At 48.2% G+C, this 20,367-nt stretch overlaps 7 protein-coding genes across 7 annotated transcripts; 2 read left to right on the forward strand and 5 right to left on the reverse strand.

The window, feature by feature from the left end:
* Positions 1-645: 645 nt before the first annotated feature.
* Positions 646-3,010, forward strand: BDV38DRAFT_291213 (kinase-like domain-containing protein; the record flags this gene model as incomplete). Its single annotated transcript, XM_032061689.1, has 3 exons — positions 646-664; positions 1,676-2,158; positions 2,238-3,010. The coding sequence occupies 3 exons, from the start codon at positions 646-648 to the stop codon at positions 3,008-3,010; spliced, it is 1,275 nt and encodes a 424-aa protein (XP_031915544.1).
* A 1,143-nt stretch (positions 3,011-4,153) lies between these two features.
* BDV38DRAFT_280836 (uncharacterized protein) lies at positions 4,154-5,505 on the reverse strand (the record flags this gene model as incomplete). Its single annotated transcript, XM_032059401.1, has 3 exons — positions 4,154-4,275; positions 4,349-4,977; positions 5,036-5,505. The coding sequence occupies 3 exons, from the start codon at positions 5,503-5,505 to the stop codon at positions 4,154-4,156; spliced, it is 1,221 nt and encodes a 406-aa protein (XP_031915545.1).
* Positions 5,506-6,691: 1,186 nt separating this feature from the next.
* BDV38DRAFT_280837 (translocon subunit SSS1) lies at positions 6,692-7,135 on the forward strand (the record flags this gene model as incomplete). The annotated part of the gene is made up of 4 exons (XM_032059402.1): positions 6,692-6,776; positions 6,838-6,896; positions 6,964-6,991; positions 7,095-7,135. 4 exons carry the CDS (start codon positions 6,692-6,694, stop codon positions 7,133-7,135), a joined length of 213 nt encoding a protein of 70 aa, XP_031915546.1.
* A 673-nt stretch (positions 7,136-7,808) lies between these two features.
* BDV38DRAFT_241550 (WD40 repeat domain-containing protein) lies at positions 7,809-9,733 on the reverse strand. Its single transcript, XM_032054030.1, has 5 exons — positions 9,711-9,733; positions 9,532-9,639; positions 9,110-9,459; positions 8,713-9,051; positions 7,809-8,658 (listed from the first exon to the last, which is right to left on the reverse strand). Exons 2-5 carry the CDS (start codon positions 9,596-9,598, stop codon positions 7,843-7,845), a joined length of 1,572 nt encoding a protein of 523 aa, XP_031915547.1. The 5' UTR covers positions 9,599-9,639; positions 9,711-9,733; the 3' UTR covers positions 7,809-7,842.
* A 777-nt stretch (positions 9,734-10,510) lies between these two features.
* On the reverse strand, positions 10,511-13,422 carry BDV38DRAFT_269691 (putative C2H2 zinc finger domain protein; the record flags this gene model as incomplete). The annotated part of the gene is made up of 3 exons (XM_032057013.1): positions 10,511-10,986; positions 11,150-12,909; positions 13,406-13,422. 3 exons carry the CDS (start codon positions 13,420-13,422, stop codon positions 10,511-10,513), a joined length of 2,253 nt encoding a protein of 750 aa, XP_031915548.1.
* Positions 13,423-16,850: 3,428 nt separating this feature from the next.
* Positions 16,851-18,709, reverse strand: BDV38DRAFT_241553 (putative mitochondrial carrier protein (Rim2)). The gene is made up of 3 exons (XM_032054031.1): positions 18,330-18,709; positions 17,294-18,247; positions 16,851-17,241 (listed from the first exon to the last, which is right to left on the reverse strand). The coding sequence occupies exons 1-3, from the start codon at positions 18,527-18,529 to the stop codon at positions 17,202-17,204; spliced, it is 1,194 nt and encodes a 397-aa protein (XP_031915549.1). The 5' UTR covers positions 18,530-18,709; the 3' UTR covers positions 16,851-17,201.
* A 135-nt stretch (positions 18,710-18,844) lies between these two features.
* BDV38DRAFT_241557 (60S ribosomal protein eL21) lies at positions 18,845-20,247 on the reverse strand. The gene is made up of 4 exons (XM_032054032.1): positions 20,101-20,247; positions 19,953-20,020; positions 19,836-19,883; positions 18,845-19,734 (listed from the first exon to the last, which is right to left on the reverse strand). Exons 1-4 carry the CDS (start codon positions 20,134-20,136, stop codon positions 19,410-19,412), a joined length of 477 nt encoding a protein of 158 aa, XP_031915550.1. The 5' UTR covers positions 20,137-20,247; the 3' UTR covers positions 18,845-19,409.
* Positions 20,248-20,367: the final 120 nt, after the last annotated feature.

Consider the following 20,367-nt stretch of genomic DNA (forward strand, 5'->3'; position numbering starts at 1 on the left):
GGGGGGTTGGGGCTTGTTATCCTCGACTGCACTCAGATAAGGGAGGAGAATAAACGACTCGCACTCCGTCTGAAGGATATACTCTTGACAGAGCAAGATTTCACGAGAGAGCGAAGCTGGGAGCTGGAACTGCTTGACCTAGAAAAGATCCATCTCGAGCATTACCCACTGACATCCTTGTATGTCAGACCATGGCGTGCGGTACGTCGCAGAAAGCAGGGAAACGTGGGGAAATGGGCAATCAGGTTCAAAGGCGTATAAAAAGAGGGCATGGCTTCCCGTACAGTCTATCGGTGCTCTAGCTGGGGGTTTTCAGGACGAGCTGATCATTACGGCCACGGAACGTCCGGCTGACGGCATCCTTGGTCGACTACTGGTGATAGACAAAGAGGGGAATTCGTTCCAAATAGTGCTGAAAAGGTCCCGAGGACTCGTTTGCGTGGACATCCACAACAATCTCCAAGTGCATAATACACCATCTCAGAATCTAGAACAGCAGGAATACGAGCGAGATCGAATCGTGAGTATCCTTGACAATGGTAGTGCATCTATGGAGCAATTGATACGCGAACTTTCATACTCCATAAATGAAAAGCATATTATGGATGTTGTGGAAATAGAGCACCTTGCCAATTCTGCGCAGGGATGGCTTCGGCAAGTGGCAGTACTCGAGGGATATATCGAAGAAAAACCCTTACTGTCGTATGCGACAATACGAGGATCTGAAGCGGTCATAAAACTGCTTTACGAGGCAAAGAAATATGCGATCGATCTAAGAACCGAGAGTGGATTGACATCTCTGGTATTAGCTGTCGAGAAAGGCCATGAGGCGGTGGTTAAGTTGCTGCTGGAGAAGAATGCCGATTTAGAAAGCAAATCCAGGTTTGACTGGCCACTGACATACGCTGCCTGGATCGGAAATGAGGCGGCAGTTCAGCTGCTGCTTGAAAGAGGCGCTGGCATAGAGGTTTGACTTGCAATGGTCAGACATCACTGTCATTAGCAGGCCAGAAGGGAGATCAAGAAGTCAAGCTGCTGCTCTGGAACGGAGCTGATATCGAGCCTATCCATCCACAGCACAATATTGATCTCTTTTGTTCCTCATGTTTAGTATTTTATCGTTTAATCACTGAATGAGATAGCTTTAGGCACCGTGTGAGAGGATGGCAATACTCCTCGTGGGTGTGTAGATAGCTGGGCAGGGCCAATCCGGTGCGCCGGTGTCCCTACTATTTCGATGTATGCAAATATGCCAGTCAACGGGCCCATTTTAAAAGTACCTATGTTAAGGACGTTGCTGAAGCCGAACATTGACCATTTATATACATGATGGAGATCTTTTCGGAATGAGGTCTGGATAGAGCGGGGAGCGGGTTGAAGAGGGCGTGCATTTATTGTCCGAAGGGGTTTGGGGCACGCACTTCTGCCTCTTTCCCGCACCCCCAGTGCTTTGATTGACATCAAACCATAACCATCACGGTTTCTATCATGAAACGCTGCCCCAGAATAGCTGCACCGGTTCATTTCAGGTGCTCATCATCTATTCTCCCTCAGCTGTCAATCTTACCGTCAAGCTCGCCGCGCTCAAGTTGTCGTCTATGGAAGCTTAACTTGAGGTTCACACGGCTGACCCTCACCTCATCTTATTCATCCACAGCAGCGTCGCGCGTTGAAGATGCAAGGAGCCGACACGTCGAGTACAATTGGATTGACGGCGCCGAGTCCCTTGAAAAATACAAACCCGGAGGCTATCATCCGGTGATGATTGGAGATATGCTCCACGGACGATACCGCATTGTGGACAAATTAGGTTTTGGAGGTTATTCGACCGTTTGGCTGGCGCGCGATACTCGCCTGGAACAGTATATTGCTGTCAAAGTCTGTATAGCAGACTCAAAGTCGCGCGAGGCCAACATTCTCCGAGCCCTTTCTCCACCATCCCCACATCCGGGGTATAGTTCTATTCCTCTACTATTGGACGAATTCGAGCTGAATGGTCCCAACGGAAACCACTTTTGCTACACAATGACTCCTGCACGGTGTAATCTCAGGGAAGTGTCTTTTAGTCACATATTCCCTCTAGAAGTAGTGCGGGCTCTCGCAGGTCGTCTCACGCTAGCTATTGCCTATATGCATTCACAGGGTTATGTCCATGGAGGTTTGTTACAAGAACATTGGAATTTACTTAATGGTCCAGATATGCCCCCGCTAATATCAATATTGTCCTTTTTATTTAGATATCCATCTTCGCAATATACTAGTCCAGCTTCCATCAAGTTTCGATCACCTTTCGGTTGAGCAGCTATACGAAGAATATGGAGAGCCGGAAACAGTTCCCATTACGCAATGCAATGGGAAACCGCTTGCCCCAAATATCCCAGAAAAAGCAGTATTGCCGCTGTATCTGGGGAAAGATGCGGAGGCATTTTCACTTCCTGACGCACAGGTGCTTCTAAGTGATTTTGGCGAGACATTTAAACCTGACTTGGAACTTCGTCAGGGAAAAGATTGCCATACACCGCCAGCAGGACGACCTCCAGAGGCTTGGTTTGAACCACAGACTTCTTCTCTCTCATATTCAGCAGATATTTGGAGCTTGGCCGTGGCAATTTGGGAGATCCTTGGTATGAAGGCTATTTTCAGCAGTGAATATGCTTCTGTAGATGAGATAATCTCTCAGCAAATTGATGTGTTGGGACCTCTACCTCTCAAGTGGGTTGAGAGTTGGGAAAAGCGAAATCAATATTTCGATGACGATGGTTATCCGAAGAAGGGCCGGTATGTGTGGCCGTCGATCGGCGAAGCATTCGAGGAAGGTGTGCAGAAGTATCGACGAAAGCTTGGAATGGGCGAGTTTGACAGGGAGGAAGCAGCCGCTATTCTAGACCTGATGCGTCGAATGTTAACATTCCGGCCAGAAGAACGGCCAACAGCTCGAGAGGTCCTACAGTCGAGGTGGATGGCCCAATGGGTATTACCAGATTTCGAGCGGAGTTCACAGACGGGGTAGACAAGTCCCTGTCACTATACTTAGAAGTAGTTCTAGAAATTGTAAAACCGGGGGGGGGGGGGGTTGCCGTCGTTCAAACTATACTATAAGACCTTTTATTGTATTGCCTAAGAACACGATATCGGGGATGCTCGTCGGAGGTTATTATTTTGCTCGACCATCCATTAAAGCTTATAGAATGTCAGATAGAATAGAGACGGTCTGTTTGAGAGGTGGGTGTCTTGCTGGACAGCCTACTACTACACGAGGTCCCGGTCAGTCAATAGCAGAAAAACACAGGTCAAAAACCCCGTCTAAACAATACCAACGTTAAGCGTGCGACGGTTTGGCATCATCATCCGTACTCACCCTGAGGGGGACATGCATTGACCTACTGACCGCGCGTAAGCTACACGCCGGCCGGTTAGTAGTTGGGTGGGTGACCAGCATTGAAAACCGGCTGTTGTGTGTTTTTATGTTTTTTTTTTTTTTTTTTCCCTCTCCTTTTTCGTTTCTATATACATCACAGAGATCGTTTAGAATGAGATCTGGGTAGAGCGGGGAGCGGGTTGAAGAGGGCTTGTGGTTATGGGTTTGTTTCCTAGAGTCGGATGGTGGTGTAGATTTCATTATTTAAGATAGGTGGATTTATATTTCTCTTGGTGTTTCGTTTGGGGGTTTTTCTTTTTCCTTGTTGTGTTTGGTGTAGGAGAGAGGAGGCTATACTGAGATAGGGCCATTATGATGTATCCGTAAGTACATACATACGTGATATGCGTTCATTGTAGTAAAACGTGTCAATTAAATCTCAATAGTAGAAGATATTCAAAGCAACAAAACGTCAATAGTCATACAGTTGTCAACCTGAATAGCAAGAGGTAGTAAAATGAAGCATTTCATAGTAAACCAGCTCAAAATGCGCAACAAAGAACATTCGATTTGTCTAATACACCATAAGAAGAGCTGAAAACCCGCGTGAAAGTAACAGACCAATTTCCCGTTAAACCGTTAGAAGAACAAGCAATATGAAAACGAACCCAAGGCGGATCAATGATGGGAAACTTAAGATGGTAAAACATGTGGTACAGAAAAATAACAATTCCTCAATGTCCAGATATCGCCAGGGACAAACCATAAATTATGCAAGTGGGTCAGGAGAATATTCTACTCTTGTCGGCTGCGCTTTGCGCCATGGGGGTTCCATGATCCGTCACCTCCAACCCCTTGGTTAGGAGGGAAGAAGTTTTGATTGAAAGCCGGATTAGGGCCTTGGAAACCGCCTTTACCTAGCAAAACAGCCGTGGTCAGAACGTGTCTACATGGCCGGGTGGGGATTATATCACTCGCAACGAGACATACCTTGCATAGCCATGTTTCCTCCCATGCCGCCCATCATCGGGTTCATACCACCAGACATCGGGTTCATGCCCATACCACCCATCGGGTTCATATTCGGCATACCCATCATGTTGGGACCTCCCATGCCGCCACCTCCACGGCCGCCGCGCATGCCCCCAGGTCCACCTCGCATGCCGCCCATCATACCTCCGCGGTTATTGAAGCCGCCATAGTTTTGCATGCCACCCATCGGGTTTCCGCCGAAACCTCCACCCATCGGGTTTTGGAAGCCCATTGGGTTCTGGAAGTTCCGGTTGTTGAAACCTCCCATGTTATTATTCATGCCACCCCGAGAGTTGAAACCGCCGCGGCCACCACGGAAGCCGCCGCCACCACCACCACCACCACCCATGTTGTTCATTCCGAAGTTCATGTTCTGCGCAGGTGAGTTGAAGCCTCCAGACATTGACCGAGCCTGGTTGTCCTTTCGCATAGGTGCATCCTTCGGGAGTGTGCGGAAAGGGTTTGGTTGGGGGTTGGTATAGTTAACAGAGTACTTCCGTCCTGATGATCCTATTGTACTATAAGATTCGAGTTTGTGTTTGGTGGCAGTTGCGGCCTGAAGCGTAGTAAATTCAACAAAAGCTTGCCTGGTTGCGCAAATTATTTAGCACGCCACACCCCAACAGCTCAGCCATGACTGCTTACCCTTTGCTCTTGCCATTCACCTTGTGTTCGCTGAACGTTACATCCTTAAGTTCATCCTCGCAATCGGCCTCACGGACCCAACCACGGATATCATCATCAGTGGTCCACCAGTACAAATCGGAGATAAGCAGAGCAGGTGTGGCATCCGGGTCCGATGGGCGGTCGTCATGCTCTTTGCGCTTTACACCCTGCGGAGGAGCCGGCGTCTCCGTTGCCGCTTGCTGCTGCGGGTTTGACTGTGTTACATGTTCCCCATTGGGCGCTGTACCTTCAGCATGCCCCTGCTGCGCGTTGGTGTCTGCAGCGCCATCGCCATGGGCAGGACCGCCATTCTGGGGCTGCTCTGGGGCGTCTAGGATGAGCTCGGTGTCATCATGTTTGATATCATCCTCTCCGCCTTGTTCATTAGCGTTATATCCACCACCATCACCATAGATGTCAATATCGAAGTTATCATCTTCAGTAGCCATGGCGTTAAGATATGGATCGGAAGCTCAAGGCAAATTTTTGATTGCTTGGATAGTGAAATATACAGTCCTTTGTTTCTTTTTTTCAGATTCGTTGAATCAATGGAAGTACATGTCTGCAGACATAGACCGTCAATTAGCACGGAAGTTGCCATCGCTTGAGAGTGAAAGGTCGCTGCACGAGTCTCCCAAGCAGTAAGGGAGTAACACTGGGTCATGTTTGTAGCAAATGCCAAAATCCACTTTGCAACTTCTTAAAGCAACAGGGGCGAGTGCAGTATAGACAGACAAAAGGATGAAAAAAGGCTCGAAAATACGTACAATCCGAAGCGACAACAGCTTCAAAAATGAACAAAGTCTTCACCAGTCCGTAAATCTGATAGCTCTGAAACGGAGATACAGAGCGGAACTTTTGTCTCAGGATTCCAAATACAGGTAAGATAAGGATGGCAAGATTTTCTTCAGTGAAAATAGGAGAGGGAAAGAGATCAAGATGGAAATAATTCCACAGGAGATACGGCGCCGAGTGTTAAGTTCTGCTGCCACAGTTCAAGCAGCGAGCGTACTTTTTGCTAGAGAACAAAACTGATATAACTTTCCCAGTAGGAGTACACAGAGAGCAAAGGAAAATTAGCAGAAGAGCGCTGTGAGTTTGAGGTCAGTTGAGCCAGTTCCGCAGAACACTGATGCGAACGGGAAGTACAGAGGGACTTGCGCCCAGTTTGTATCCCCTGAGTCGTAAGCCGTCAGCGCACGGGTTGAGAGGAAAGAGAAAGTGGCGAACGAGGTGCAAGAGAGATGGGGGTGGTGAAATGTTTGAGGTTGAAGAGAAATCGTTGGTAGGCGAACAATCCCTTGGATCAATAAGACGTGTCCGAAGAAGGACGTGCCGAGTGGAGCGCGCAAGAAGAGAAGGGAAGGCGAGAGCTTGCCTTTGGATCTCGAAGGAGCTGCGGTTGTGGAGCTGGACCCGGAACGCGGCTCAACTGTACTTCCGAACCCCGGAAGGCCAACTCTCCTGTTGCGCGCGTGTGGATGATCTGTCGATTATCTCTTGTCCAGATCGCCTCTTTTCGATTCTCCAATTCTCTCTCTTTTCTCTAGACTTTCTTGACTCACTCATACTACTTTTTTTTTTTTATTTCCATTCTCACTCCTTTCTTTCTCTTCTTATCAATCCTCCGTCACAATGTCTGAAACTCTCCAAGAGCTCGCCGACATCCCCAAGGACTTCCTCCGTGAGGGTACCCTCTTCGTCCGCAGATGCACCAAGCGTACGCCACACCACAGTCGCTTTGATATTCTCTGACTTTAAACTGACTCAATGCTATACAGCCGACAAGCGCGAATTCATCAAGATCAGCCAGGCCGTCGGCATGGGCTTCCTTATCATGGTACGAAACCCTCGAATCTATTGCATAAACTCATTGTCCGTGAATAGTGGTTCTAACTACAATACAGGGTGCCATTGGTTACTTCATTAAATTAAGTAAGTCGGTCGCATGTGCAGTTAATCCTTAGGAGGAATACTCAGGCCCCTGGAGATATGACTGCAGGTGATAACCGATCGATAACTAACATCGCTTCCTTAGTACACATTCCCGTCAACAACATCCTTGTCGGTGGCGCATAAGCTATGAGCGACATTAATCAACACTCGATAACCTACTACCTTAACTTGATGTGGGGATGGGATTCTGCATAACGAAAAGGGGGGAGAATCCGTCCATGCTTGTATCCGATACCCGTTACTCTTGCTGCGTTAAAACGAAATATATGGATGGGAAATGGAGGTGTTTGACTCATTGTTCACTTGATGACATGCCGTCAGTGCGTGATGGAGGTGGATGTTGCTGCATGAAACATTGTAGCGATGTCTTTGATTCTGTACAAATAGCGTTTCCTGAACCCTGTTAAGCATTCAGAGAGGATAACTTCAGAGATTTATCTAATTTTGTGATATGGCTGTTGTTGAATGGGAGTCTAATTTCAATCTCATAAATCCCGACTTGAGCTTGGTATACAAAAAAGGCTGCGCTCGCATTCAGTTTCGGCTCCAAACGCAGACCATGCTAATCAAAAAGGAACGTTATTTCGTAGATCACCATATTTCACCCGCGTACTCGTCATCTAGCGTCCGCCGATATACGGGTCGACTTCGGAGGTGATGGACGGTTTCCTTAAACTGGTCGTATTCGCGCACGGATTTCAGCCGGCAATCGTAATTTTTGGAGACCGGTGGAGTCCCCTCGTCCTCGGCAGCGCCGCCATTCCAGGAATGTACTGTGCAGGTGCCCGTGGAGAGGCCCCAGCCATTCCATGACGTCGCTAAAATTATCCTTAGAATGCATGCATCTCCGCGGTTTCACCAGGGCCAGACTTACCAGCTAGTACAGGGGCATTAGGATGCCAGCTTGCGTCTCGGACACACGTTTGCCAGGCTAAGTCGCCAGAGCGGCTGCTAAAATCATACGCACTGTTGGTCATGTCGGGGTCTTGCGGTCGAGTGTCCACTGTCGCTTGACCGACGTCGATTGTTCCGGCAAGGGTTGCATCCAAGTCGTACACATAAACTTTGCCGTCTGCACTTCCCGTGTATACATATCTAGAGTTTGTGCTGTCTGGTGGCGAGAAATGGCATCGTATCAGAGTTTTGAGGACCCGATGGCCTCGGAATGTGACCACGGAGCAATCGTGTGGGTGCGCCTCGTAGTAGTTTTCGGGGTATGGCTCGAACCTGTAGTCGAAGCCGCTAGTGTAATCCTGAGCGTCGATAGTATCGAACTTCGCTGAGGTCATCATTTTTCTCAGGTCCCAGAGTTTCATGTTCTGGTCCTTGCCATTAGAAAGCACATATCGACCATCACCCTTGCTATCGACGTATGTCAGTCCCTCCGTATGTCCGATGAACACGCCGGCTTCACGTCTGTCGCCCATTGAGCGTCTGTCCCACACTCGTAGCGTGCTATCATCGGACCCGGAGTAGAGAATGTGGGGGGAAGACTTGTCACCAAAGCAGACAGCATTCACGTCATCCTCGTGGTTGCGTAGGCGTAGGATTGACTGTCGGGTTTCGAGGTCGTAGACAATAACCGAGTTATCCGATGTGCCTGCTACGACTTCACGGCCGTCACCTGAAAACCGAACCGACCAGATCTATTATATTCACATCAGAACAGCAAGAGAACATGGGACGCGAGAGAAACATACACCAAACTGTCTTCCACTAGAGGATGAGAGGTCCAATACCGAGGGCTCAGAAGAATCAAGCGGATCTGTAGGAGCAAGGCAAACAAGGTTCCGTATGGAAGTATACGCCAAGAATTTGTTGTCTGGACTCAGGGTGGCATCGGTGATAGTCCACTGGCCAAAAGGGTAGTTCACCGTTTTGTAGTACTTCCATTCATACGGGTTAGACGTATCGTACATCCTAACCCTGAAGTCCTGGGAACAGGAGAAGAAAAAGTTACCATCATCGGAGAACTGCCCCGAGTAGCATCTTGAGTCGAAGTGAATGATTTTGTCGGCAACTGAACCAGGTATAAGACCCTATACAGACAGAACGTCAACATCAACCGCATTTGATATTACACGGCCAAACACTCACTTGAGTTATCGACTGTACCTCCTGCCTCGGACCAGACAGATCAATACCTAGTTCTCGCCACATGGTCCTCGTTGCAAGGCTTTTCCTCCTCTTCTTCAATTCATCGGTGTAATAAGAATTGCTTCCAAAGTCGCCAGAAGCCATTAATTTTGCCCCTTCTTCACTAGGTACCGGGGGTTCCGGATCACCCCCACCTCGCCGTACTCGTCTCCTGAATCCAAAGAAGCCCGCAAGCTCATCATCTTCATCTTCATCGTCTTCGTCCATTTGGCCACCAGCCCGACTGTAATGGAGAATATGTCGCAGGCCGTTTGACGCCAGTAAATTCAGTAGCCGGGCGGCGGAAACTGCTAGCAATCGGTAGTGAGAAAATGTAAACCGTAATCAATTAGGATATGGGAAGATAGGCATGGTCGAAATACCTCGGGAGTGTCTGCCACCGGCCTGACCCGCCGCTTCTCCAGACTGTTCCGAATTTCCTTCGTCCATGGAGAATTCAATATGTATATTACCTAAATGTAGTTCAGGGTCTGCATGAGGTTGATCGTCGACAGAGTATTAGCATCTGGGGGTGCAACTGGACATGGCGGAACAACAATACCGAGATAATTTAGATGAACGCCGTAGAAGCCGTCCTCGTCGTCCTCGTCGTTGAAATTATCCTCATCCGGATGGGGTATGTCCTCTGAGTGTTCAGAAATTTCGGCCTCAGGTTCATAGTCCATATCATCTTCCTCATCCTCTTCGAGCCATTCTCTGGCTGGGTGCCATATAGCAGGTGAACCTCTCGACGCCGGACGGTCGCCACTAGCGGGATGGGGGTCGGGGGAACTCATAATTGGGGGAGGCGAGGAGGGGTTAGGGTTGGGCGATGGGTGGCAGGATTGGCCGCAAGGGTCATGTCAAACACTTGATCAGCTTCCAATAGTATGTACGAGGATAGACAACGGGCGTCAATTGACCGGCAGTTTGGCTCCGAATGGGATTGTCTTATCGATACGGTTATGTCATCCCGCGGCAGTCTCCGCTTTTCCTTAACTCCTATCCCCGAGATGCTTATCTACGTCTATCCAGGTTCGGCGGACAAGAAGGTTCACAAAATGTATAAAGCTACCAAAGAAAACCAGAATATTGAAACATGGTATCGTGACTGTCGTAAACATAACCCTTTCCATGATCCACCACACTCCCACAGCTCTAATCCCATCACATCACTGCATCGTGTCGTTGATATCCGTCGATTTGAGTATATACCCGAAATTTTGTACATCACATCAAGAAAATGTCGAAGAAAGGACAGTCAATTCCTATACAGGGCAAAGACCATAGCCATGAAGATTAGCCAGGTCACCACATTCTGTAGCTAGTCAGTATACAGTCCTTCAGACGAGTTAAACTAACTTACCTGAGTTTCCTATATTCAGCAATATGCTGTTCGATCACTGTCGGGCTAACGGGAGTTTCCAGGTAGCTCGCCATAGATCCTACAAACGTCTTGACCTTGGGCCAAATCTCTTCTTCAGCTTTGTACATCGGTGTTGCAAGCATCGTAGACTCAATATTGTCTATCAGCCCTGCAGAAAATATGGAAATCGTTTCCCGGAGCCACTGAGGTAGGAAATTGGGATCGGACGAGTCAAGGTCGCTACCGACCTCAATGAGATCAGTGTCTGTAGACTCTGCAATAGGATTCCTTGGGTCCCTATCTTCCAACTGCTTCGAGACTGGGAGCGTATGGGCGACAGATGCTTGTAATACAAGGATCTCGATGATCACCTGAAGCTTTTTTCGCAATCTAGAGTGCCTCCTGCGCGTCAGCTGGACTTTGGCTGAACTGGGTGCTATCAAAAAATTCGAATGTTGAGAAGACTGTCTGTCTTTGACGACACAGGATGTACGATATATAGTAGATCCTCTGCTACTTTTCAGAGCTGTAGGTTCAACTGCCACATCTATAAGGTCACTGTTAGTACTTATATCGCAATATTTGAAATGGTAGGGATGCATATGCGTACATACCATATAGAGACGAAGCCCCACTTTCATGCGGCCCGACTGAAAAAGTCCTAATTTGAGGGTTGTTGAAAGACATGATTTTCGATTGAATTGTACAAAGGCTTTCGGAAGCCGTCGAAAGGCGTGGGATGACATGCTCAGCAGCAAATGCTAGCGCTGCTGCCTTCTGTGAATCAATATTATACGCAACACTTGTATCTCCAATATTATTCCGTGTGTCGTCTAGAACTTCAGAAAGTTCTATATGAATGCCTTTCAACGAGCCCAAATGCCCAAAATTGTTATACATCTGCGGTGAGCACGGAGCTAGAGTCATCGTTATGAAACGAGATCGGATAACATGGGCCTCCCAGGTACTTAAGAGAGCCCTTGTCGAATTGTTGGAGCCCATGGTTTTGAAGGTAGGCTGCTCGGAGGCCTGAAGCGCATACGCCATGTCGATAGCTTTCATAACTGAGGCCCCCTGACACGACCCTTCGGACGAAGCATCTGTGGCTGCGCGGCTGATTCCAGTTATACATGGACCATCTTTTGGCTTAAAAGCCTGGGACACTTGTTCTAAGGCCCAAACAATCTTTGACGCTGAGCGGTTCCGGTCTGACATGCCATTGCACGCAAAATCATAGTATTGGTCATACTCTTCCAGAACCCTAAGCGCTCCGTGCTGCTGGCTGGCTTTACCAGTGCACAGATGGCATCTATCCCCAGTACCCTTCTGAAGCTTGCATTCAACGCAACTCTTCATTATATGGCCACATGACTTGCATTTATCTGGGGGCAAATTCTGAGGCTCAGATGCAGGGCGTTCTTGAGAGTTCTTGGGAGACAGATCTTTGAACGATGTCCTCAGGGGTGGCATCCTGTCGGTGAAAGATGTTGTTCCAGAAGGGCCCCTCGGATTCTGTGGCTTTCTCCCGCTGTGGTATCTCGAATGATCCACAGGCGGAATAGCCTGTGGGTTCCTTTGTATGGTGGAATCAAGAAGCTGGTGGTGACTCGAAAGACTATTTGGTTTCAGATGGCTTATCCCGCTGGCTTTCCTTCCTGGATGATGAGAAAACAATGCAGGGTCTGGGGAAGCATCATCTCTATCTGGAACCGAGCTAAGGGGGTGCGAGAGTCTCTGCTCAATCATTTGTGCAAAGTTGCTCCCCCTGGAGTAGCTGTTTCCATTGAAATAGGATCCATGTCCAGAGAAGTAATTGTCTCCGTTATTTGGATTGTTCCCACCTCCATTTGGAAACTGGGTCTGAGGTCCATGTCCATCAAACGGGTTTCCGGGAGCCAAATGGCCATTAAATCCATCGCCACCACTCCCACTATCCCCACTGTTTCTTCTGCTTTGAACTCCACTCGTTGCCGGGGAGCTGCCGTTCTGTATGCGGCAATGCTCGGAGACACAGTTGAAGTAAGCCTCCCAGGACTGCACGGACTTCTTGCATAACGGACAATCTCTCGGTATCCTGAGCTTGATACGCTTGATATCGTTCGGTCTGAGCTTGGCTGGTGGTGGGTGTCTCAGCCGAAAATGTCCCCAGACCTTGTCCCTCCGGCAAGTATCCCAGTCACAAAGAGGGCAAAAATGTCTATACCGAGGACGGTGATCAGTGGATACATGTCGGCGGAATGACCCCCTCGTGGCGTACGTTTTCCTTTTGTAAGGTTCGCACAGCTGACAGACATACCTGTCTCGGTTGCTATTGGTGCTGTTAGTACTGTTGGGGGAGTGTATCTCGCAGTCAATCTCGTCTTGGATCATAGTCTCAAGGCAGTTGTAAGTGTCTCTCACAAGAGACTTCATTTCGAACAGTTGAGAGTGTGAAACATTTCTGACGCCACTTTGGACGGTCGATTGGAGCCGGTTCAGGTCAGCTCTAACGTCGTCGAGGGGGTCTGGAGAAGATACGCTCTGTGGACAATGAAGATGAGGGATCTGTGGAACACTTGTGCTGAAAAGACTTTCTGTGGAAGGCACATGTCCAGCGTCCATGGGCAATGTCGGCGATATGTCGTTGGCCGGGTTATCGTACAGGTAGAAATCCGTGTCAGTTTCGGGCAAAGCTGTGCCTCCGGCAAGGAAATCTGCACTGGTGCAGCTATGTGGTGACACCGGTGACGTGGCCGACGACTGGCAGTTGGACTTGGAGTCGATGTCAGTACATCGGCATGGAGATGGAGTAATCATGAGACGGAACGTACTGAGTTGGGATCCATAAAGGGGTTCGGCATCAGATGCCCATTTTCTGATGTGGCATAGTAGCCCGGTGGACCATAACCAACAAATGATAGAGGGTCATGGTATCCATTGGAATACGAGCTGTCCATCTTGACGTAGGTTGGCCAAGGCAACGATATCAGACGGCCAGCAGCTTAAATCTTACTCGACACTATACAAGGGAAAGCGAAGGTACGGGAGGGAGGGAAAGAAACACGAGAACAATCAAAGGAAAGTAAGAGGGTAACAATACGACTAGAGATAATCAAGAAAGAAACCAAAGGGAAGGGAAGGGGCGTCTTTTGAACCAAGAGCAATATCAGTTGGCTGATGCCCCCGGTACTAAAGTACGGTCTGACAGGAGTTACGAAATATGGAGCGAAGAGTTGGAAACCAATGGAACTTTTCACACTGACTCGAATCCAGTCGTCGGAAAGAGAAGAGTAAACAAGTTGCAAAGAAGTAAACAGGCGGCTAGTCGGCAAGTGTGGAATTTATAGTCGAGGTAAGCAAGGTACTGGTACTGGGTGCCCTAGGGCAAAATCAGGTTGCAATGGGATTGTCTATAGTCCTTCCTTGGAGCCAACCACGTCGCCGTATCGGTATGTAACAAGCTTCAGGTAAAGCTGCCAGGGAGGAAGGTATCTCGATGATGAATATTCGAGGGAATTCAAGGACTCGGTCATTGGGTATCCGTGCCCTGCTAGACGTTTACCGACAGTTCCTAGTAGTTTGGGAGGTCTGGACAAGTCAGTACACAGCGACGTATTCGTTCTGAGCCATGGTATACAAAACAGTATAGAACGATACCTGGCATCTTCCCCATGCACGTGGCTTAGCACTGACTTGACTCAGTAGTACTTTCATTGACCCTTCCATTGCGGGAGATCTAGATGTGGCGGAGAATAAACCAACTTCCGTCGTCCATCTTGACCCCTCTTACCCTTGTAGGTTTCTCTTTGAATGAAATTTGATTGGAATTGCTTCTATATCCTCCCGCTGTAACAATGGATATACGTATACATGTACTGAATTCAACAGCATTGGTATATGAGGGCAGAAAGAAAAAGAAAAAAAGAAAAAAAGAAAAGAAATAAAAAAAATTAAATAAATAAATAAATAAATAAATAAAATTAATAAATAAAATAAAATAATAGTTTGAAAGTTTAATGTGAACAATCATTGCATTGAGTGGATCCCGGGGGGGGGAAGTCTCCATCACCCGCGTTTTTTCCCGTTGCCGCAATCCATTGATGAGGTGGGGAAGGGTAATTTAGTCTATTATGTGTCCCCGACTTCCTACTACCGTCAAGCTTTGAGTACATCACATCACCAGTGTTCGAAAGGAATGGGATCCAGACACATCTGTGGGCGTGTGTATGTCGATGTACAGGGGATGTTTTGCACTGGATGCGGCTCTGTCACTTTAGTCACGCTTGCAATTTGACTTTTCAACACCCTTGTCATTGATGCGCCTTCAACTTTCAGGAGACCACCATTGATCTCGATGAAACAGATACAGCTAATGAGGTCTACTCGGGATGCACCACGTTCAATACACCAGGGTCACTTGAGTGTCGTAGCCCACCCCTCGTTTCAACCGTCTTATAAGTCAGCAAATTGAAAGGAAGAGAAAAGAAGAGATAAATCCGTGAAACGGCCAGCACGAGGCCATTCTCGGAGGCGGTCAACCTCTTCTTGGCAATCCAATCTGCTCGACACTGACCTAATGTATCCGTGCCCCGTTCACCAAAACAAAAAAAAGAAAGAGGGGATGACAATGTTTACTCCTTTTTCTTGATTATTAATTTTTCTTTTTTTCTTTTTTGGCTTCTTTGCAACAGGACCAGTCAATGCATGAACTACATAGCCTCGGAAAAATGACGGTCTGTCACGTTCACACCAAGTATCGGCGCGCAGAAGTGAGGCGGAAGGTCGAAGTAAAATGTCGTCGAATGTGGTGGATAGAAAATTAATTTCCTTCTTCAAAGTTCGAGATCTCGAACCCTCCCGGATTCCAGGATTTGCAGACCGACCTTTGGGAGCCGATGTCATTGTCGATCTGGTTGTCTGGGCTTTTCCCCGAAATTTCACACTCAGAACCCCCGTGGGTGGGTGGCGAATTCATTCCTCGAAGTGTGGCGGTGTACGTCAACTGTGGCTGATGACGTGGCTGGGTGAAGCTACGGGTAAACCAACAAACATGCATCTCTCTCCAACAGGAAGTACTAGTAGATCCTAGAGGTACAAGTCGTAGGTTCGTGAGGTGCTGTGGTAAGTTCATGGTAGACTAGCAACCTCTAGCTAGGCACAGGGTCTGAGACCCGTTGATGAAACAATCCATCCTATCGTCACGCCAATGGAAGCGTCAGAATTTAACCGGCGTTTATTCAACCCATGTCGTTGGGTGGTCAACAATTCCAACTGAGCATGAACAGATTTAGGGTTTATGATTGGCTACAATGATGTTCTTTTCTTTTTTTTTTTTTTTTTTTTTTTTTTTACAGAGTCGCGGGGTCGGCCGTAGTACTACTAGTAGTAAGTAGAAGACACAATTCCTAGCTGCGATCACTGCCACAATACTAGTCCTCTGACGGACTGTTACGGATACATCATACAGTCAACAAGCTTCCATCATGGGTGCATACACAGCACCTCCGTCGTGATAAGCTCCTCTTGTGTGCCTTGGGCGTTGATATTTTTTGCATAGCCCCATCCTCACACCAAGAACTTTTGGCGACTCAAGAACTACTCCAAAGAATGCAGGACTCTCGGAAAGTGAAGATCCCCTTTTTGATCATATGTCCCCCCATTTGGATCGACGAAGAAAAAAAGTCTTCCTCTCTCGAAAGTTCGGTTACTTGATATCGTACATACCTTTTCTCATCCCTACCGTATTTTTTTTTTTTTTTTTTTTTTTTTTTCCCTTCCTTTTTTTTTTTTTTTTTTTTGTTTTTTTTACTATTATTATTGTTGTTGTTTTTATTGTTTTTCCTTTTTTTTAAAAAATTAAAAACACCCCATTTCTTTGCCTTCCCTGCAAAATTATGTCACTCCCAACACACACGAAGTAGACATACATACCGCCCTCCGAGTCCAGACCTCACCATAGACCAAATCTACACCACCAAGTATCAAACCCATCAAAAGAAACTTCAAGCCCATCGCACTACTATCCACAACACCCACGTCTGATTTTCGATCATAATCCCTAACACCCGATGCTCTGGACCTTTTATTTCACGATCTAGACACGTCGACGACCTGGGAAAAGTGGGTCTTGCTGGTCCGGTGCATATCTTCGGGAGTTCTAGATAGTCGGTTTTTCATTTCTTTTGGTGATAGATAGGCAATTAATTAATATATGATATAATTGTTTGGGGGGTGAAGTGTGTTCTAGATCGTGGTGCATGGTTCCTATTTGATGCGTTCTTTAACTGAAGGGGGTTCTTGTGGTGATATCCTGCTGTGGCTGTAGATATATATCTCGGGATAGTTGCTCTTGTTGGGTAATGTTTGGGCATTGCCCACATGATGTTGTTACCTGCTTGATAGACTTGACGACGGTCTAGATTCCACCAACGGAAATGATGCGTTTCTATTTGTTGCTAATATACATTCATCGAGATTAATATAGTTTTGGATCGCTGAGCAGAAAGAATGACAGATGGGCCAGACACCGGCCCCAAACAGAACAGATAAATGCCAAGTCAACCGAAGAACTGTACGCCGTGGACATGCAGTTTAACCCTTCTAAACAGGATAAATATCCCCCAAAGAATAACAGACAATTGTGATAATATACAGGGCGTCGAAGAAGAGTGGCGTAAAAGGTACGTTAGAAACTGCGTGAGAGGAGATCTAAGATGTTGTTCCGAAGAGGCGGAGGATCACCTCGTACCTGTTGATAGTTAGATATGATGGCCGAAACCGTGCGGTCGAGAGCAACTTACATTCCGAACATTATGGCAGCGGACGGAACGACACGCAGCAGGTGCGGTGTCAAGCCGCCATACAACCCAACCATACCCTCCTCCTTCCAGACCGTCTGGAAGCACTGCACAAGACCGGTGTATTTCATCACTACCTTGCCGTCTCCAATGGACACAGTCGGCGCTTGCCTCAATCGCGTCCGGACAACCTCATGAGGGTAGGTGGCAGCTGCGGCGACCAGCTTGGCCAATCCTGCGGAACAGATTCGTCCACCCCATAGTTCCACATCATCCCAGGTGCCGTAGGTATAGTTGGGATCGGCACGCTTGGCCGACTCCCTGCGTGCAAGGAACATCTTCATCTGCTCGTACATCACCCATTGCAGTGTCGACTCTGTCACGCCGAGGTACGATGCCGAAAGTCCTTTATACAAGCCGCGGACGCCCTCGTGGCGCACCGTCTGTTTGATACAGTCCCAGCTGTTCTTATATTGGCGTCCCTGGCCATTATGGTGTTCGGCGTTGGACTTGTCTAACTGTAGGCGTGTCTTCACAAGCCAGATCGGGTTGGTGGCGGTTCCCGTGGCGATTCCGGCGACGGCAGCGGCGGTCAGATGGATTCCGACGGGTGTTTCTTGGGAGTTTGTATAGTTGAAATGATCACTCAAGATCCGTTTCCCGTTCCCGTATACGTAGAAGTTGATGGCACGAGCAGGCACCACCCCGATTAGGTTGGGTCCCAGACCCTTGAACAAAGCACGCCAGCCTTCATGCACGTGGATCGAGCGCAGAATTTGGAACGTTTCGTTGAAGTGCATAAGAGCACTGCGAGGCAGGGATGATAGCGATGTAGATGGCGGCAAGGGATGAGCGGCGCGGAGCGATCGCAGCTGCGCTTGGTAAAAGTCGGATTGCAATCGGGTTTTTAGGACATCAAGAGGAGAGGTAAGAGTCGCAGCGGTCATGCCACCAAGTCTGTATGGAACGAGATGTCAACCCATGCTACACAAGGTCGTATGGAAGGACGGGGTCATATTGTAGAGGAGTATATGCTTACCCACCAGCGACAAAATGGGCAAAAGGCTTTGCCTGGTCTTTTTTGTCGGTATTCCCAGCAGAGGGATGTGGGGGTTGCGGAACAACATCGCCGGTTTCCCTGGACTGGATAATTAAATCCTTGCCGATGTCCTTTTGGGCGTCGTCAACTGCCAGATGCGCCTGCGCAGAGCTGGTATGGGGAGTAGCGGAGAATGGCATAGCAGCCGCGAAGGCTAATCGGAACCGTAGATTAAGAACTATACAGTACAGAATAACAAAAATTAAAACATGGGTTGTGGATGTATCTAGGAATGAGAAGAGAATAAGAGAACGAGGGTCGTGTGAAGCTGGCCAGACAATTGTCTAGAGGTTACTTACTCCCTAGGTACTAGATTGACCGCGAGTGTCTTTTTTTTTTTTTTTTTTTTGCCATTGGCGGAGTTCGGGCGGCCTTCCGCTGGGAAATTTCTACGCTACCGATCATACTAGTAACTACGCCACATATATAAAGGCTATTACTTGCAACAGAGCAGATGATGTAGAATACGTGATAGAGTGTAGTACTCGAAATGGCTAGAACTGGATATGCTACGTTCCGCATACGTTTGGGTGAAGGCTTGGGTCATTCGCTGAGGAATTGACAGCAAAAGTGATCTTCAGGCCACCAGAGACTGGTTGTACTTTGCCAGGCAGATGTATTGTCATTGAAATAGCGCTATTTGGTGTGTCGTAAGTGCCCTGACTACAAGCGTAACTCGTGGAACACCACCACCATATCTCAGATCAGATTCCCACGCGCAAGGCAAGATTCCATTATTTGAGGATAGGGCGGGCGCAAGGCGTCCAATACTTGTCAAATTTAAAGTTCCGGAGCTGCGCGGATAAAGCCAAAGGAAGACAGGCGAATGCCCCAGCTGAGTTTGCTGAACAGGGAATCGAAATTTTGTTTTTTGTTTCATTCAGGGGAATCTATGCACAGGCTGAGTTGTGCTAGTACATCCGAGTACCCTTCTTCGCTTCGTCTCAATGCAAAATCCACCCTTAGATGGCAAAACCCAGAAACACCAAACAACCGCATCGACCTGACCATTCTATTCGTTTAGATGTGGGTGTCGTAGGGGATAGGAGTGATGGTCTCGGGGGCGGCGGCCTCGACGACGTGAGCCTCACGGGGACCGACGGGCTGGCGCTTAAGGTGGAGGTGGACACCCTGCTCCTTGGCCTGCTTCTTCTTCTCGGCGTTCTCCTTGACACGCTTGATGAAGTCCTCACGGGAACGGGAGTGCTTGACGTGCTCGATGCGGATGTTGACGCGCTTCTCGAGGTAGCGGTTGCGGACAACCTTGTAGAGGAGGACACCGACGGAGGACTTGGTGACGTTGTAGACAACACCGGTCTTACCGTTGTAGACCTTGTAGGGCATACTATTCCAGTCTCAGCAAACGATCCCACGCAATTTCAAAGGCAAATCGCAAATCCGCTTCAACACGGACTTGTCGCTTTTCAATGGGCGGAATAAACTGACCCCTTCTGAACGGCACCGTTGACCTTGATGTCCACGATGTCGCCAACCCTATAAACATATCAGATCCTGCACATTATACAAAACCACTTCCAATATTCGCGATAGGTTTCGGCGTACCGGTAGGTCTTCAGGTAGGTCGACAGGCGGATCTGGCCGTGCTCCTTGAAGTTACGGCTGAAGGCATACTATCACATCAAATTGTCGTCAGCGCACCCTTTCCCATCGAGCGGTACAATATCGTTGATTTCTTCATTCGCAAACATACCCGAGTGCCGGATCTCAAACCGTGAGAGTGACCCATGTCGGCGGTGTTGGTGGTGCTGGAATTGGGAACTTGTCGACAACGAAGTGCTTCACTCTGCCGCCCTTCCCGATGGTGTAGACTTCTTCGGAAGCTTTAGTGCGCCGTCCCGCTTATGGAAGGGCTGTAGCCCTAGGCCCTATTGCCTCTTCTAGTTGAGGGTAGCAGGACTAGTCTTAGTCAGGGCGATTAGGGTCTTGGGGCAGAAACCCTCTGCCACTAAGCCGGTTT

This window comes from Aspergillus pseudotamarii (assembly GCF_009193445.1).
Source record: "Aspergillus pseudotamarii strain CBS 117625 unplaced genomic scaffold BDV38scaffold_15, whole genome shotgun sequence".
NCBI classification, from domain to species: domain Eukaryota; kingdom Fungi; phylum Ascomycota; class Eurotiomycetes; order Eurotiales; family Aspergillaceae; genus Aspergillus; species Aspergillus pseudotamarii.